Source organism: Trichomycterus rosablanca, chromosome 13 (genome assembly GCF_030014385.1).
Source record: "Trichomycterus rosablanca isolate fTriRos1 chromosome 13, fTriRos1.hap1, whole genome shotgun sequence".
NCBI classification, from domain to species: domain Eukaryota; kingdom Metazoa; phylum Chordata; class Actinopteri; order Siluriformes; family Trichomycteridae; genus Trichomycterus; species Trichomycterus rosablanca.
The window spans coordinates 23,409,100-23,429,051 of record NC_086000.1 but is presented as its reverse complement, the minus strand read 5'-3'; the positions used below and the strand labels follow the sequence as shown (position 1 = coordinate 23,429,051).

The 19,952-nt window shown below is 39.6% G+C and overlaps 1 protein-coding gene across 6 annotated transcripts in view; it reads left to right on the top strand.

Annotated features, from left to right (window-relative positions):
* LOC134325082 (kelch-like protein 29) overlaps nt 1-19,952 on the top strand; it is a 279,536-nt gene that overhangs the window by 93,460 nt on the left and 166,124 nt on the right. For all 6 annotated transcript variants that reach the window (XM_063007116.1, XM_063007115.1, XM_063007112.1 and 3 more), the window contains 2 exons: nt 921-1,071; nt 4,050-4,577. In XM_063007116.1, the coding sequence (XP_062863186.1) occupies nt 921-1,071; nt 4,050-4,577 (679 nt within the window). The remainder of the gene's footprint in view (nt 1-920; nt 1,072-4,049; nt 4,578-19,952) is intronic.

Sequence of the window (19,952 nt, the reverse complement as noted above, 5' to 3'; positions counted from 1 at the left end):
AATTTTTAAAAAATCATCCCAGCATTTATACTGAGTATACTGTAGGTCAGTGGATCTGTCCTGTTAAACATGTGTGATTGCAGAATATCCAAAAAACAAGATTTCTAATCTCAGGCTGAAGGGTTTTAATAGAACTGTTTATGTATTTTATGTCCTTGTTACAGTTGGGCGCTTGGGTGGCGCAGTGGTGAAACACACTAGCTCGCTAAGTTGAGGGCCGAAGTTTAAATCTCAGTGGTGCTATTGGCTAGTCATGAGGAAGAGATTAGATAACTAGCCTTGCAATTGTGACTTGCACTCGTCAGTGTGCTCTCAGTGCCAGTCCCAAGCTCAGTTAAAAATAGGAGGGTTGCGCCTGGAAGAGCATCCGGTGTAAAAACTGTGCCAAATCAGGCATGTGAATGAGAATGATCTGCTGTGACGATCCCTGAGCGTTATGTTTAACAGCTAATCTCTCTAACACCATGCATGCTTTATGTACTGTTTTTGGGAATGGGGAATAAGCGTTTATTCACAATGCAGAAAATGTAGTTTGATACAATCTTGTAGTCATTTGTGCAATTATTCATGGCAGTGAAGTCATCAGTCTCCTTAAATAAGAGTGAAATTGCTTTTCTCATATTGTGTCTCCATTTTGCTATAGAGTCAGGATAAGGCAGAATTAATTAGTAAAATGTTCTGTGTATAGATCTCCTTTTCTTTTGCCAAGTCAAATTGCTGTGGGCTGACCTTGGGTTTTCCATCATTATTGATGGCACCAAACTAGAACAGCAGCATAATTAAACGAGCAGAGGGGAATGGAATATTAACAAACCACAATGATCTACCAGTGTCTGACACACACACAGTAATTGGGTGTCGTAGATAATAATTAAAGCTTGGGGTGTTTCGTTAAGTGCGTTTTCTCTTTTTATTTGAAGCAGGGCTCAGCGCATGCGGCGGGAGATAATCAAACTGCCGGACCTGTTTTGGCTCCGAGTGTCAGATGGGGACAGACACCCATTAACCAGTCCACTCCCTGGGACACGGATGAACCTCCTACCAAACAAATGAGGGAGAAGGAAAATACAGGTAAAGTATGGCTGTGTATTCAGGTTCATAGAACCTCATATATGCTCATGTAATTTTCTTTGCTTTGATGTCTAATAATTTTAACAAATTATTTTTGTAATTGTAATGGTCACTTTTTATTAATAGACACTTATGGTCAAAAGTGTGTAAATATCATTATGACATTGCCCTCACCCATTGCAACTAAAACAGCCTGCACACTTTTGAAAGGCTTTCCACAAGAATTTGTAAAATTTATTTGAGGTTGTGGGAATTTGTGTCAATTCATATACAGTGGTACCTTGTAATTTTTAAAGACACCTTTCATTGAGAAACTTGTACCCTTAAACTCAACGTTTACCTTAAACTCGATGTGTGTGCGACAGCCGCTTTGTTCAGCGCTTGGCTTGAGCAGTGTGGTAAAACATGATCAAAGTGCGAATATGAGACAAAGCTGCATTTGTGTGGAATGTGGAATTGATTGATTGATTTACTTTATTGATCCCCGACGGGAAATTGCGGTGTAGCAGCAGCAATTACAATTATTACAAACATCAAACAAACATCACACAACGACATTACAATGGTGTAGGAAAGAATAAGAATTAAGATATAAAATCTACAAAATATATAAAAAAGAAAATACAATATAATAATTTTAAAAAATAAGAATATAAAACATCTAACAGAACAAAAAATAAAAACTGAAAAGGAGGGAGCCTAGAGGTGCAGTTACATAAATTGTGCAATTAAATTGTGTTTAGCTGTATTTTTCTCCTGTTTCACTTTTAAACTTGTTATAGCTCAAGGTTCTGAGAAATTGTGAGAATCAGTCCAAACCTCTTATAGTTAAAAAAAAAAATGATAATGTGACTTAATGTATTAAAAGAACGACACAGCAACACTAAACTTCTATTAATTATTACTGCTCACCTGCTTACTGCTTACATTACTTCTCTCCACTGAAGAATTCCTCGCTCATTGTTTTAGTACAATAAGTTACGTTAAGCTTTGTGCACCGCCACACTTCATAGGAAATAACAGCACAGCCAGCGCAAAAGCATTTTTTGCCGCTTCTCATGTCAATGCGCCTTTACTAAAGTAAATTTTGAATATGGTATTCCAAGATTAAGCATCTCCACCATTAAGAAGCATAAGGAAACAATAAAGAAGTAAAGTTAAAGAGCAGAGTTTATTGTATTTAACTGTTTTCAACTGTATTTCAGTGTTTCTTATATTATATTTTTGTTATTTTCAGTGTATCGGTGTCAAAAACAACCCCATTATTTTACATTAGCCTAAAATATATGCAGTTCCACAGGACCATGGAACACATTAACAGGTTTCACATACATCCTTATAGTAAAAATACCTTGAAACTCAACATCTTTTAAACTCGACGCCCCTCCCAGTACCAAGTGACGTCAAGCTTCAAGGCACCACTGTATAAGAATGTTCCAGTTTATTCTAAAGGAGTTTAGTGAGGTTGGAATCAGGGCTCTGTATAGACCACATGAGTCCCTTTACAACATACTTGTTTAAATTGTCTTAATGCACCTTAGGTTAAACACATAGGCACAATCATGCTTAAACAGGAGATGGCCTGCCCCAAACTAATGGCACAAGTTGGGAAAATTTTTTTCTTCATTTTATAGAACTGATTTTATACACTGAATAGCAATTAGTGTGACTGAAATATACTTTTGGCCATATGGTGTGTAATTTGCTCCCTATTTACATTCCGATTTCCAAATGAGTCAAGTAATTTAATTTGACATAAAAAACCACATACGCCAAGTGTATGTGCATGGGCCAGTGGGCAAGTGAACGTGATTTGTGAATGTGGTTTTAATGCATTACTCCACTCTTCTGGAAGGGATGTCCTTACATTTTGTGCCATGTGGAATTCACTTCCATTCAGCTTAGGAGGAGCATTAGTAAGATTGTGCGCTGATATTGGGCAATATAGTTTATGTCAGATGTGTTGAATAGGAATTTTGAGTCAAACAATGTACAGGCCAGTTACACTCTTCCATAATATTGTTGGCAAACTATTTAATTGGAAACCTCACTTTGTGCCAACACAACAACACAACTTCCCCAAACTTTAGGACAACATTAAACACACAGTTGTTTAAGACTAACATACAGTGAAAGCAATAGGGGCTGTACAAACAAAACTGTGCCTCTGAGTTCGATGGGAGTTTACTTTACACCCCTTTAGATGATGATTGAGTTACAAACTGGTAACCCACTAGTATCAGATATTATGAATAAATAACTATAACAAATTGTTCAGAGGTAATGATTGGGCTAGACAAATACAATCTCATTACATGGCTGAAAGCTTCTTGGTGGGGTCTGCTCACTGGATCCTGGCCAACACAAGCAGGGATCTTGACATAAAGCCCAATGCCAACGTTAAACAATAAAGCTTGTTGCTGTCAGGAAATACATTTTGGCAGTCCAAGTCCCCAATGTTAGTTCCAGATGCTGCATAATTGCAGTAGTGTGGCGACACGGTGGCTCAGTGTGTAGCACTGTCGCCTCACAGCAAGAAGGTCCTGGGTTCGATCCCCAGGTGGGGTGGTCTGGGTCTTTTCTGTGTGAAGTTTGCATGCTCTCCCTGTGTCTGCGTGGGTTTCCCCTGGGAGCTCCGGTTTCCATCCACAGTCCAAAGATGTGCAAGTGAGGTCAATTGGAGATTCAAAATTGTCCTTGACTGTGTTTGGCATTGAACTTGTGAACTGATAAATCTTGTGTATTGAGTAACTGAGTTTCTGTTATGAATGTAACCAAAGTGTGAAAAATATGACATTAAAATCCTAATAAAATAAATAAATAAATGCAGTAGTGTGCAGTCTGTTGAGATGGCATGAATATATATATACAGTATATATATATATATACTGTATATATTTAACTTTATTTCACCCTGTAGAAGTAAATTTGGCTGAAATTGCTGAACCAGCTAAGATTTGGTGTCTGTCTTCCCTTAGGTCCTGTATGGCCTCCTGCTGTACCCACCGTGTGCCAGGCGAGTCTACTTGCACACACCTATAGTATGCCCCAACCACCAGCTTACACCCAAGGAATGACTGTTCAGGCTCCAATCATCGGTGCCACTCCTTCTCTTCAGACCCCAATTCCTCCACCTCACCAACTGCTTCCCACACACTACCAGCTTGCTCAACATCCCCCACAGCCCTTGGCCAGCATGGTGTTAAATGTGCACAATCAGACCCTGGGGCTTACTGGTCTGCCTCCGATTGCCATGTCTCCCATGCCTGGAGTATGCCAGGTCACCCAGACTGCCCAGACAGTGCTGGGCAATGGGCACCTGGCCCACCCTATTGTACAGCCATCCACCACACTAACCAGCAACCTGCCTCTGACGAACGGACAAGCAGCCTTACATACGCCTGGTAACAATGCCTCCATCACTCAGGAGAGTGCGAATGGCCTGCAGATGCTCCGCACAGTCGGCATGGGGAAGTATGAGTTCACAGACCCGTGCCATCCCAAAGGTAAAACACCCGAAATTTTATCTAAGTCTTTTATCTGAAATGTAATGTAAAAGTTCAAGTTGTAATATGTTTTTGCTGGTGGTAGTGCTGAATTGTTAACCTTGGGAAAGCTCCCTGTTTCAGCCCGAACAGCTGATGATCCCTAACACATTTATTACTTTCCTGACTATCCGCCTCAATAAACGTTCTCATTTATCTCTTTCTCTGAGTGGATAAATGCATGCTGCATTGTTTTCCTGTTCTACTTGTTTTCTTTTTTTAACCCAACAAATGTGATTATGATAAGTTTATAAAGTCATGGGTTTAGCCTCAGTTATATTGTTCTGTGTGGCCAGCATACATATAAGTGCCTTTATGATTAATGTGTGTAACATATATAAAGGTTGAGGGAGATTGGTAATATCCTTTATCCTTTTTTTCCCGCCCACGGTTGCTGCTGCAAAGCTGTATTAAAGGAAAAACCTCTTTCTTACCCTGTGTTTATACTGGCAGGGCATTTTCATCATCTTGCCCAATTTGCTGTTTACATGTCGCCTGTGGGCATCCCTGACTTTACTGCTGGTCAGAGGTTGCAGAGGTACACTTTTTCCCTTTTAAGTTGAAGTACATATACTTCAAAAAATACTCTTGTTATGAGCTGAATTACACCAAATGGCCAAAAGTATTTGGACATCTGACTATATGTTTTTAGGATATCTTAATCCAAAACCACAGGCCTTAACATACCAGTCAAAAGAGTATGCACAAGGTCAGGTACTGATTTTGGATGAGAAGGCCAATTTGCAACAAATGTTTAAATTCATCCCAAAGGTGTTTAATGAGATTGAGGTCAGGGCTCTGAGGAGGTCACTGGGGTTTCTTTACTAATTGATAAATGGGCTAAATGTGGGTGGCAAAGTAAGGTGAGAAAGTGCAACAAAGTACAGAGAAAATAATTAAATCTTCTTCTTCCTCGGCCTTTGTCCCGTTTGGTTGCGGGGTCGGCTCTCGGCGGATCATGATTTGGCAAAATTTTTATGCCGGATGCCCTTGCTGACACAACCTTCCCTATTTTATTCGGACTTGGGACTGGCACTACAATGCACTGGTTTGTGCATCTAGCGGCTAGGTATCTATAGGACAATTCAGTGTTTCCAATTAGCCTAGTGGCATGTTTTTGGACTGTGGGAGGAAACCGGAGCACCCGGAGGAAACCCACGCGGACACGGGGAGAACATGCAAACTCTGCACAGAAAGGACCCGGACCGCCCCACCTGGGGATCGAACCCAGGACCTTCTTGCTGTGAGGCGACAGTGCTACCCACTAAGCCACCGTGCCGCCCAGAGAAAATAATAATAATAATAATTATATAATAATAATAATAATAATAATAATAATAATAATAATAATAATAATAATAATAATAATAATAATAATAATAATGAGGTAAAAAGTTAAGTTAGTAAAGAAAGTAGTTGTTATTTTTAAATAATTTTAGAAATGGTAATCACTTATTGTTAAATAGGCTAAATTTGGGTGGCAAAGTGGCATGACAAAATGCAACAAAGTACAGAGAAAATAATTAAATAATTAGAAAATAATTAAGTAATTATAATTATAATAATAAGTAAAGTAAGTAAAGAAAGTAGTTGTTATTTTTAAATATTTTTTTAAATGATAATCTAATAGTAATAATAATCCTAATAATATTAAGATAAGATTTCTTTATTGATCCCAATGGAGGTAATTCAAGCGTTAAATCAGCTCCAGCACAAAGTAAATACAAAGGAGGAGAATAAAAAAAATATTGACTATGTAATTCAATTACTATTATACAGCTGTATGACAAATTACAACTATATAGGAAAACTATGCTATATATACACCAATCAGCCATAACATTAAAACCATTTCCTTGTTTCTACACTCACTATCTATTTTATCAGCTCCACTTTGTAGAAGCACTTTGTAGTTCTATAATTACTGACTGTAGTCCATCTATTTCTCTGCATACCTTTTTAGCCCCCTTCAATGGTCAGGACCCCCACAGGACCACCACAGAGCAGGTATTATTTAGGTGGTGGATCATTCTCAGCACTGCAGTGACAATGACATGGTGGTGGTATGTTAGTGTGTGTTGTGCTGGTATGAGTGGATGAGACACAGCAGCGCTGCTGGAGTTTTTAAATACCGTGTCCACTCACTGTCCACTCTATTAGACACTCCTACCTAGTTGGTCCACCTTGTAGATGTAAAGTCAGAGACTATCTCTCATCTATTGGTGCTGTTTTAGTTGATCATCTCCTAGACCTTCATCAGTGGTCACAGGACGCTGCTCACGGGGTGTTGTTGGCTGGATATTTTTGGTTGATGGACTATTCTCAGTCCAGCAGTGACAGTGAGGTGTTTAAAAACTCCATCAGCACAGCTGTGTCTTATCCACTCATACCAGCACAACACACACTAACACACCACCACCATGTCATTGTCACTGCAGTACTGAGAATGATCCACCACCCAAATAATACCTGCTCTGTAGTGGTCCTGGGAAAGTTCTGACCATTGAAGAACAGCGTGAAAGGGAGCTAACAAAGCATGTGGAGAAACAGATGGACTACAGTCAATAATTGTAGAGCTACAAAGTGCTTCTATATGGTAAGTGGAGCTGATAAAATGGACATTGAGTGTAGAAACAAGGAGGTGGTTTTAATGTTATGGCTGATCAGTGTATACTATACTATACCTTTGTGTGTTGTGTGTAATGTAAAGTTAAGTGCAGGAAAAAGGTGGGGGAGAAAGATCTTTAAGTTATTGTGGGAGGTGGCTTGTCAGTGTATGGACAGCCAGTCATTGTTATGCAGTCTGCTGGCAGTGGACACAAAAGAACACCTGAGGCGCTCTGTCTTTCTCTGTGGTGGAATGAACCTATGACTAAATGAACTGCCCAGTCGTCATAGCTCATTAAACTGAAGATTACAAAGTTTAGAAACTTAATATGATTAATCAAAGTAATGTAGTAAATTTCAGTAAAGTCTAATTGATTTAACAGCCAAGATATCAAAATGTGCATGCCTGTTTGACTGTATATTATTTTTGCCACAATCCACATAACTTATTATAATGTAGTGAAGGTTTTGTTAGGAGTGAGCATTGTTGGGCCCTTAAGCAAGGCTCTTAACCTACAGTTGCTTAGACAATATACTGTCACAGTACTGAAAGTCACTTTAGATTAAAGCATCTGCCAAAAATTTAAATGTTAATAGACAGGCTTAAGTCCAATGTATTTTTTTTTTTAATGTTTGCATAGTTGTAAACAACTGGACTATTGTCCCTCCCAATGGCAATCACTGATACATATTTGTTCTTGGTCTTCCATAGCCATCTTATACTACAGTAGTTTTCAGTATAACGTTACTGAAAGCCTGTGATGTAGAAAGCAAGATTTATCCTTGTTTTCAGTCTAAAGGTTTTAAATAATCTATCCACTCCTGGCTTACAGTGTAAAATGGATAGCAGTTGGCCATGTAATCAGTACGGGAAATTGTAAGGCAGCATATGTGTCTTGTGAAGTGAAATCCTTTATACATTCTGCTGAGCTACAGGCAAAAAATCTGTTCGACTGCCTCTCCTTTAAATTGCATGTCATGTTGCATCACTAGAAATATTAATCTTCTGTAGCGGGAGGGATGTGATGACAGAGGGAGCAGCTTTGCTGTCCACTTATCAGCTTGTCATATAGTAAGGAAAGTTGGTTCAATGGATCATCATCACCATCCGTAAAGTCCATTCATAACCTTTAGGACGTTCATGTTTGGTAAGGAAAATTACTGTAGTTTGTCTAAGACAAATAAACAAGATTAAGTCTAGTCTAAAGTTAGTATTGTAAGGTTAGGAACAATACTTAATTAGAATTCCACTGGTTCCTGTCATCATATGTGGTAAAATTGTATATGAATGTAATATTAGAGTCTGCCACAGACCTTTAGATTTATAAAAATACAGTACAGTTAGTAAGTACAAGCTGCATGTATTTATCATTATCATAAGAAAAACTGAAAGTATACAATTACTTATTTAAAATAAGCAAGTTTTACTATTCTACTATTCAAACTAACCCTGCGTTCACACCGGCAGTGACGTGACATGACAAACCCACCGGCTGTCATTCATTTTTAAATAAAGCTGTCAGTTTTTGCCCGCAGGAGGTAGTGGAAAATATGGCGAGGCAAAGAGGGTAAAGTCTGCAGCTCAAAAAAGTTGAGCAAAGTTTATGCAAATTAGGAGTGAAGCGATGAGGAGATTACCACTAGGAATTGAGCACTGAGCAGCACGTGCTTTATCTTCGCCACAGTTAAACTGTACACTCTATTTTGGTTCCTAGATTATAGTTCTTACTAGAGATGGAGGACAAACTCATTGTTGCTGGATTCATTTCCGCAAATAGATGACAGTGATCGCACAGAATAAACACAGATTTGTTGTCATATTGACTGCACAGGGAGTGATGCACTACACGGGGATGGAACTCTGGCAGCAAATTTTTTGCCCCCTGTCGACCAAATCACAGATCGCTCGTCGCCCTACATTCACACTGGCAGCGTAATTATTGCCTGTTGGCATTTGGTTGCTATGATTTAACTGACACCAAGGCAACAAGGTGCTAATTACACTGCCAGTGTGAATGCAGGGTGACGAGCGATCTGTGATTTGGTCGACAGGAGACAAAAAATCGCTGCCAGAGTAGTAGTGTGTAGATATTGATAAAATATAGTGAAAAAAAAATCTCTTTTGCAATCCTGCCTCATAGTCAATAAAAATATGCATATAAATAGATTACAGTAGTTGACGTGAACAATGCAGTAAAGCAGTAAGCTATTTACTTTATTGTCATCTATTTATTATGGATGGAATTCATAGACAAGCAATTTATTATCAGGATTTTTGGGGAAATTTGTGGTAAATCTAGGTGGATGTTTTCTTTTTCCTTATACACAATGTAGATACATGCCAGTAAAGTATGCTGTACTGCCATGGCATTTGCTTTTTTTCCTGGTGTCATTTAAATCATAGCAACCAAATGTTAACAGGTGATAATTACGCTGCCGGTGTGAATACAGGGCAACGAGCGATTTGGCCAACAAGAGGCAAAACGTCACTGCCAGAGTAGTAGCATGCAATTCCCACCCCAATAGAGCACATACAATTTTTAGAAATAAAAATAAGCGTCCAGGTGGCGCAGCGGGATATCCCTCTAGCACACCAGCGCCGAGATTCTGAACTCCTTGGTTTAAAACTCTGCATTGCCACCGGTCGGCTGGATGCCATCTGGTGGGCATAAGTGGCATTGCCTGCAGCAGGCACGTTTATGCTGGGGCAGGATGACCGGACTATGTGGGTGGGGTCTTCAAACACTGTGTAAGGACCCTGATTAGAATAGAGAGGCACCTGTGCAGAATGCATGGGTTCCGCTAGGGTCTGCGTGTAGGTCGGAGGAGGCGTGAGCAGGATATACCCACCTCAACTGCAATCAGGGATCCCCCAGCAGCGAAAGACAAATTGACTACGCTAAATTGGGAGAAAATTTTAAAAAAAATGTATAAATAAAATAGAAAAAATAAAAATAAAATAAAAATAATTTTCTGACTTTTTTTTACCTTTTTTTTTTACCTAACACAAGTGTGGGTTCTAGATATAAACATTCTGTAAACATAAACATAAACATAATGTTTTCTCTGTGTTCTTGTAGGTTTTCCATCATCCCATCACTACCCAAATCATGCAAAAGGTTGATTGGCTGTCCTAAATTTCCCCTAGCTGTGAGTGAGGGAATAAGTGAATGAGTGTGTTGCCTGGGTTGAATAAGGACAGTAGTAGCCTAGTGGTTAAGGTACTGGACTAGTATGCCACTGTATGCCACTGGCGCAGTGGTAAAATACGCCCATCGTATCGATTCTCAGCTCTGCCATCCGGCTGGGCTGGGTGGCTACATGAACAACGGTTGGCTGTTGTTCATCCAAGGGGGGAGCCGGATAGGGACCTCATAACTGATGCAGTTATGACCTCTGCTGGCTGATTGATTGCGTCTGCACAGAGTCGAGGAATAATGCTGATCAGGGTGTGGCTCTCCGTACACAAGGCTGATCGCATATGAACTTGCCTCATGCAGGTGAAAAGATGCAGTTGGCTACTGCAGACGTGTCAGAGGGGGCGTGTGTCAGTTCTCTCTCCTCAGTCGGGGCGGGGGTCAGCACCAGTAGAGAGGAAGCATAACGCAATTGGGTAAAAATCAGACGTGCTAAAATCGGAAGAAAAAAGGGAGAAAATGCATAAAAAAAGGTACTGGACTAGTAATCAAAGGGTCGCTGGTACAAAACCCCACCTCTGTCAGGTTGCCTCTGTTGGGCCCTTGAGCAAGGCCCTTAACCTTCAATTGCTTAGACAATATGTACTGTAATTCACTTGCCAAAAATGTAAGTAAAAAATGTATTCTTGCTTCATGACCAGTGTTACCAGGTGGCACCATACACAGCGCAACCATGACCAGCAAAAATTGCTTACTCAGCTGGATGAATGAATTAAGAAGTCCATTTCATGAGTGGTAGCACATACATAAAAATCTATTTGGCCTTTTCGCCCATACTAAATCCTGCTGGCTGTAATTAAAGCAACGTGAGTGGATAGCTCATTCATTTGACCGCTTGTACCAATTAAGTGTAGCCTGCATTAATGACATTCGATCCCTGGTTCATAATAGCTTGTGTGTAAGTGCTGTGAGTCCTGTACCTCACAGCTTCAGCGTGTAATGAATTATAAAAGCAAAATCCACCATACATTGCAGCTCAGACTCCAAACACTGGTGATTTGATCCATCCATGATTACTCAGAAAACAACATGTTAGTCAGTCTGACATGCTCAAACGCTCCTGTTAGACAGAGTTCATGAAAATTCTAAATAATGAGCAATTTAAAATGACATTAATGCATGTATAGTACATAACGTTATGCTGGAATTCAGGTAAATTGTTACCTGGTGATTATTTGAGATATTATGGGGGAATTTGCTATGCTGAAACAGGTAAAGATCGTCCTCAAAAGGTCACTACAAATTTGCAGTCATTTCACTTGTCTTATTTGATTAATTTTATCCACTTGATAGCAATGGGTGTGGCTAAAACACTAAAATTTAGATAGGTGTCCACATATTTTTGGCCATATAGTGTATTCAGCATGTGTGTAGTAATTGATTGCAATCCTGCTTCATAGTCAATAAAAATATGAATATAAATGGATTAAAGTAGTTGACGTAAACAATGAAGTAAAGCAGTAAGCTATTTATTTTAATGTTATTTATTTATTATAGTTAAATTACGATTTTCTTTTATCGTTTGGTTTATTTCTGTGTATTTATTTCAATTTTTCCTCCTCCTCTTAACCTTACATTTCCATTTCAGTTAAAGTCAAACTCCTGAAGTGAGTGTCTGGCTGCAAGAATGTGTATTATTTGACATTAAATGTAACTTTAAAATGCTGCATCATTTATATGCACGTTCTTAAGTAACCCCCCATTCCCATTATTTTTACAGGTCAAGTGTCTGAGCTCTGAAGCAGTTTGTAAAAATGTAATGATGTGTGTGTATCAGGTTTCTCCATGCGGCGAACTGAGACGCATAATCTACTAGAGCTGACCTTTTTTGACCAGTATTTGTTGAGCTAATATTTGTATTCAACAAGAAGGTTCTGAAACTACATGATGTACATGGCCAAAAGTCTTTGGACACATATATAACACACATGCATACTTGTCGGACTTTTCAGTCCAAAACCGTATGCTTTAAAATTAAGGTAGACTACTGATCTAGTAGCCCCCACTTTACCTACATTACTGAAGGGATTCTTAAATAAGGTCAGATGTGGATGTGTACATGTTTGGAAATACAGAAAATTGAAATTACAGTGGTACCTTGAAACTTGACGTCAGATGGTTCTGAGAGTAGCATCGAGTTTAAAAGACGTTGAGTTTTAAGGTATGTATGGGAAACCTGTTAATGCATTCCAAGGTCCTGTGGAACTGCATATATTTTAGGCTAATGTAAAATAATGAGATTGTTTTTGGCACTTATACACTGAAAACAGCACATGTAAAATAAAAACACTGAAATACAAATTTAAAACAGCTAAATACAGTAAAACCTGCTCTTTACCTTTACTTCTTTATTGTTCCCTTATGCTTCTTAATCATGCTTGATCTTGAAATACCGTAAATTCTTTTAGTAAAGGAGCATTTACAGTGTATCACAAAAGTGAGTACACCCCTCACATTTCTGCAGATATTTAAGTATATCTTTTCATGGGACAACACTGACAAAATGACACTTTGACACAATGAAAAGTAGTCTGTGTGCAGCTTATATAACAGTGTAAATTTATTTTTCCCTCAAAATAACTCAATATACAGCCATTAATGTCTAAACCACCGGCAACAAAAGTGAGTACACCCCTTAGTGAAAGTTCCTGAAGTGTCAATATTTTGTGTGGCCATCATTATTTCCCAGAACTGCCTTAACTCTCCTGGGCATGGAGTTTACCAGAGCTTCACAGGTTGCCACTGGAATGCTTTTCCACTCCTCCATGACGACATCACGGAGCTGGCGGATATTCGAGACTTTGCGCTCCTCCACCTTCCGCTTGAGGATGCCCCAAAGATGTTCTATTGGGTTTAGGTTTGGAGACATGCTTGGCCAGTCCATCACCTTTACCCTCAGCCTCTTCAATAAAGCAGTGGTCGTCTTAGAGGTGTGTTTGGGGTCATTATCATGCTGGAACACTGCCCTGCGACCCAGTTTCCGGAGGGAGGGGATCATGCTCTGCTTCAGTATTTCACAGTACATATTGGAGTTCATGTGTCCCTCAATGAAATGTAACTCCCCAACACCTGCTGCACTCATGCAGCCCCAGACCATGGCATTCCCACCACCATGCTTGACTGTAGGCATGACACACTTATCTTTGTACTCCTCACCTGATTGCCGCCACACATGCTTGAGACCATCTGAACCAAACAAATGAATCTTGGTCTCATCAGACCATAGGACATGGTTCCAGTAATCCATGTCCTTTGTTGACATGTCTTCAGCAAACTGTTTGCGGGCTTTCTTGTGTAGAGACTTCAGAAGAGGCTTCCTTCTGGGGTGACAGCCATGCAGACCAATTTGATGTAGTGTGCGGCGTATGGTCTGAGCACTGACAGGCTGACCCCCCACCTTTTCAATCTCTGCAGCAATGCTGACAGCACTCCTGCGCCTATCTTTCAAAGACAGCAGTTGGATGTGACGCTGAGCACGTGCACTCAGCTTCTTTGGACGACCAACTCGAGGTCTGTTCTGAGTGGACCCTGCTCTTTTAAAACGCTGGATGATCTTGGCCACTGTGCTGCAGCCCAGTTTCAGGGTGTTGGCAATCTTCTTGTAGCCTTGGCCATCTTCATGTAGCGCAACAATTCGTCTTTTAGGATCCTCAGAGAGTTCTTTGCCATGAGGTGCCATGTTGGAACTTTCAGTGACCAGTATGAGAGAGTGTGAGAGCTGTACTACTAAATTGAACACACCTGCTCCCTATGCACACCTGAGACCTAGTAACACTAACAAATCACATGACATTTTGGAGGGAAAATGACAAGCAGTGCTCAATTTGGACATTTAGGGGTGTAGTCTCTTAGGGGTGTACTCACTTTTGTTGCCGGTGGTTTAGACATTAATGGCTGTATATTGAGTTATTTTGAGGGAAGAATAAATTTACACTGTTATATAAGCTGCACACAGACTACTTTTCATTGTGTCAAAGTGTCATTTTGTCAGTGTTGTCCCATGAAAAGATATACTGAAATATCTGCAGAAATGTGAGGGGTGTACTCACTTTTGTGATACACTGTACATGAGAAGCTTAACGTGAAGCTTAACATGCAAGGAATTTTATTAGTGGAGAGAACTTCTGAGAAGTAATAATTAAGAGAAGTTAAGTGTTCCTGTGTCATTCTTGTAATACATTAAGTCACAATAAGCTTTGTTTAAACATAAGCGTTTTAGACTGTCTCAGAAAAGCTGATTCTCACAATTTTTCAGAACCCCGAGCTATAACACAAGTTTAAAAGTGAAACTGGAAAATCCAGCTAAACTCAGATACATGTGAAGCTTTCAGAGTGAATTTGACGGTTATTCCACACAAATGCAGATTCGTCTCATATTCGCACTTTGATGACGTTTTACTGCACCACTCAAGCCGAGCGCTGAACAAAGTGGCAGTCGCACACACGTTAAATTTAAGGGAAATGTGAAGTCAAGTCAACTTTATTTATATAGCACTTTTTACAATAGACATTGTCTTAAAGCAACTTAACTTTTTGTATCCTAAAATGTCGAGTTTAAGGATACAAATTTCTCGACGAAGGGCGTCGAGTTTAGGGGACATCGAGTTACAAGGTACCACTGTACACAGTTTTATTGTGTGCTCTTGCATGTAGATGTACCTTTATTGGGAAAACTGCATCAGATCTTTCCTTCAGTAATTTCCCTCGGGATAAGTATCTATCTGTCTGTTTGTCTGTCTATCTAATATCTATCTATCTCACTCAATCACTTTCTTAACCGCTTATCCAATTAGGGCCTTTAGTTAGGACCATTAATTTGGGTCTGTAGTCTTGGCATCAAGACCAAGATTTGATTGTCAGACTACCAGATGATAAATATTTATTGATCACTTTGATGTTTCCAGTGCTTTATAGTGCATGGTTACATAAGGCCATTGTATGACTGCTTGGTCATAGAAGCCTGATCTGTGAAGCTTTTAAAGGACAGCCTTTCTGCTGATGTTGCCTCCACAGGCAGCTTGGAGCTCAGTAAAGTCAAGGACGGGTGATTTTGTCTTGCTATGTGCTTTAGGTTGCATAATCTTCTGCTGAGCTGTCGCTGCTTCTAGGCAGTTCCAGTTTACAAAAACTGAACATAACGGGGGCGACTCTTACAGGACTGAAACTAGATTTAAGTGGCTTGTGGGAAAGGTGGCATCTTATGACGGTTCCGTTTCCACAGTAAAAGCTACTTATCTCTTTAGTTCTTGATTTGACTGTCAATATGTGTGTTTGAAGATTGTGTGGGTATTCTTGGTTTTTGGGATGTGCAAAACATTTAATAGATGATAAAAAAAACAACACAAACAAAACATGAACACTGAGTCAAAAAGCAAATCCATCTTGTACTTGCCTCTGGCAGTGCTTTTCATATCTGTAGACACCACTTTGTGGTTAATTGGTAGGGAGTGGGGAGAATAGAATGGGATCATTCTGCAGGCTCTGAGGCTCTTTGTGGATGTAGTTTGCATGCATTTATGCTGACTTTATCCCTGCATGCGTCCTACTAGTGAGATAAATTTCTAGTGTTTCATCCCCATTTCTGCACTTCCATTGTTATCAGTTCAGAGCGCCTTTGTGCTGGAAGGACACGTCTCCCAACTCCACCATTCTCTTTGGTTGTACAGAAAGCATATAGTGCTCTCTGTAGATTGCCCAGTTTCTGTACAGACAATTCCTCCTCTGTCAGCAGGTGCACAGGTATAAAAGAAAATATGTGTTTGTAGAGATGTAACATATGATTATGTTTTGTCAGTAACCGCACCTCATATTTCATCAACACTTAGTCTGTATGACTTTCTTAATGAAAAGAAAAAAAATCTCTTGTGCTCTTTAATTTTTGGCACAACAACAATTAGCCACTGTTCTATTCAGAATGCTCAGTCAAATTAAAAGGGAACCTTTTATACAGGTTATTACATACATCCCTATTTTTGTTTGTTTAGTTGTACACAAGTGAAGCTGTTCTAGTCTTGTCATCTGTGTAAATGTATGTCATGAGGTTTTAGTAACTTCTACTAGGCTGGGCGGTATATCGCAAATATCAATATATTCGATATTGCTTTGTAGACTATACTGAAAATTATAATATTTTTTATATCGAGTATGCCTAGGATACACAGGTTACCATTTGAGAATTTTCAAAACGAAGCACAAAAGCGCTGTGCTGCACTCTCTCGCGCATGAGCAATAAAAACAAGTCAGAGAACGACTCTTTTCAAATGAATTACTTGTAGGAATCAGATCAGGGAGCTGTGCTCTTATCTTTGGTAAAGATTCATTCGTTTTACTCACTTTTTCATTACGGTGTCATGCTTAAACAACTCCATTAATCAGTGTTCATGTGTTTCAGTGAATCAACCGTGGTTCAGCTGTATAAACCAATCAGAGCTTCCAAATTCAGATTTTGGGCAGAATTTCAGTTGTTCCTCAAATCCAAAGCAATCAATGCAAATTTTTTTGCATTTCTCCAATATGTGTCATTTAGGTGAGCTGGCAATGAAAAACTCTCTCTTCATTGGTTGTAGAGGTATAAGTGACAACTAAGTTAATTAATTACCAGTTTCAGCTTTTAACATAAATAAATTATCCATTGGATATATACAGTGTATCACAAAAGTGAGTACACCCCTCACATTTCTGCAAATATTTTATTATATCTTTTCATGGGACAACACTATAGAAATAAAACTTGGATATAACTTAGAGTAGTCAGTGTACAACTTGTATAGCAGTGTAGATTTACTGTCTTCTGAAAATAACTCAACACACAGCCATTAATGTCTAAATGGCTGGCAACATAAGTGAGTACACCCCACAGTGAACATGTCCAAATTGTGCCCAAAGTGTCAATATTTTGTGTGACCACCATTATTATCCAGCACTGCCTTAACCCTTCTGGGCATGGAATTCACCAGAGCTGCACAGGTTGCTACTGGAATCCTCTTCCACTCCTCCATGATGACATCACGGAGCTGGTGGATGTTAGACACCTTGAACTCCTCCACCTTCCACTTGAGGATGCGCCACAGGTGCTCAATTGGGTTTAGTCCATCACCTTTACCTTCAGCTTCCTCAGCAAGGCAGTTGTCATCTTGGAGGTTGTGTTTGGGGTCGTTATCCTGTTGGAAAACTGCCATGAGGCCCAGTTTTCGAAGGGAGGGGATCATGCTCTGTTTCAGAATGTCACAGTACATGTTGGAATTCATGTTTCCCTCAATGAACTGCAGTTCCCCAGTGCCAGCAACACTCATGCAGCCCAAGACCATGATGCTACCACCACCATGCTTGACTGTAGGCAAGATACAGTTGTCTTGGTACTTCTCACCAGGGCGCCGCCACACATGCTGGACACCATCTGAGCCAAACAAGTTTATCTTGGTCTCGTCAGACCACAGGGCATTCCAGTAATCCATGTTCTTGGACTGCTTGTCTTCAGCAAACTGTTTGCGGGCTTTCTTGTGCGTCAGCTTCCTTCTGGGATGACGACCATGCAGACCGAGTTGATGCAGTGTGCGGCGTATGGTCTGAGCACTGACAGGTTGACCTCCCACGTCTTCAACCTCTGCAGCAATGCTGGCAGCACTCGTGTCTATTTTTTAAAGCCAACCTCTGGATATGACGCCGAACACGTGGACTCAACTTCTCTGGTCGACGCTGGCGAAGCCTGTTCCGAGTGGAACCTGTCCTGGAAAACCGCTGTATGACCTTAGCCACCATGCTGTAGCTCAGTTTCAGGGTGTTAGCAATCTTCTTATAGCCCAGGCCATCTTTGTGGAGAGCAACAATTCTATTTCTCACATCCTCAGAGAGTTCTTTGCCATGAGGTGCCATGTTGAATATCCAGTGGCCAGTATGAGAGAATTGTACCCAAAACACCAAATTTAACAGCCCTGCTCCCCATTTACACCTGGGACCTTGACACATGACACCAGGGAGGGACAACGACACATTTGGGCACAATTTGGACATGTTCACTGTGGGGTGTACTCACTTATGTTGCCAGCTATTTAGACATTAATGGCTGTGTGTTGAGTTATTTTCAGAAGACAGTAAATCTACACTGCTATACAAGCTGTACACTGACTACTCTAAGTTATATCCAAGTTTCATGTCTATAGTGTTGTCCCATGAAAAGATATAATGAAATATTTGCAGAAATGTGAGGGGTGTACTCACTTTTGTGATACACTGTATATATATATATATATATATTCTGAAAACATAAAGAAAAATATTTACAACAAAGTGGATTTTATCTCTAATGATACAACACATATACATTTCAATCAATTTGAGAAAGAGAAGCTCAGGTAAGCAGCAGTTATGATTTTATGCTGCTGTGTGGTTGATCTGTGTTGCGGTGCTGCCGTTTACTGTGCACTTTAATTTTGCAATGTTAGCAAAGCATTATCAAATATTTAACTTTTTCAGGTTTTTATAATGCTTATTTATTTGAAGTAAAATGGCAGTGGCCTGCTATTGTACTTTGTTAAGTTTACATTATATTGTATCATATTGTGTATCGCTACTTCTCAAAAGCATATCGAGATATGAGTTTTTTAGTCATATCGCCCAGCCCTAACTTCTATAGCAGTGTGTTTTGTGTGATTTTGTGATTTGTCTGCCTAATTACAAAAACAAAACAAAAACATTTTTACTGTGGGTTTACTGTAGGTTTTATTTTTAAATATGCCAAAATCTAACTAATTTTACTTATATTACAAAGTAAACAAAGGTTGTACAGAAAACGCAACCTGTCTGGATAATCTTTACACTGCCATGACTTTGCAGCATGCATATATTCACTTTAAACACATTATAGCACTGTTGTGTCACATCAAGAAAGTCCTGGGTTTGATCCCCAGGTGGGGTGGCCTGGGTCCTTTCTGTGTGAAGTTTACATGTTCTCCCAGTGTCTGCGTGGGTTTCCTCCGGGAGCTCCGGTTTCCTCCCACAGTCCAAAGACATGCAAGTGAGATGAATTGAAGGCACTAAATTGTCCATGACTGTGTTTGACAATAAACTTTTGAACTGATTAATCATGTGTAATGAGTAACTACTCTTTCTGTCATGAATGTAACCAAAGTGTGCAAAACATGACACAAAATCCTAATAAATAAATAAATTAAACACATTATTATATACATAATGTGCGTTTATTGAAAAACCAAACCATGGAGGAAGTAATCAGTCACTATGTTACAAATGTACATATCATTAAAATGACTAACGTTCTACATTCAATATTAATACTGCAGAAAATACACCAGCAGCCACTCAGACGATGACAATAGAAAAATAATTAGCAATGATCTGCACTGCAGTAATTTTGTTCCCACATCCCAAGCAAGTTTCTTCTGCTAAAAGGGGAAACACAGAGATTTGCAATTAAAATTTGCACGCAGCCTATAGATGAATCAAAACAGAACTCTTTGGCAATAATGTAGCTTTTAAAATGGTGTACGTGTATGATTCCAGGATTTTTATACCC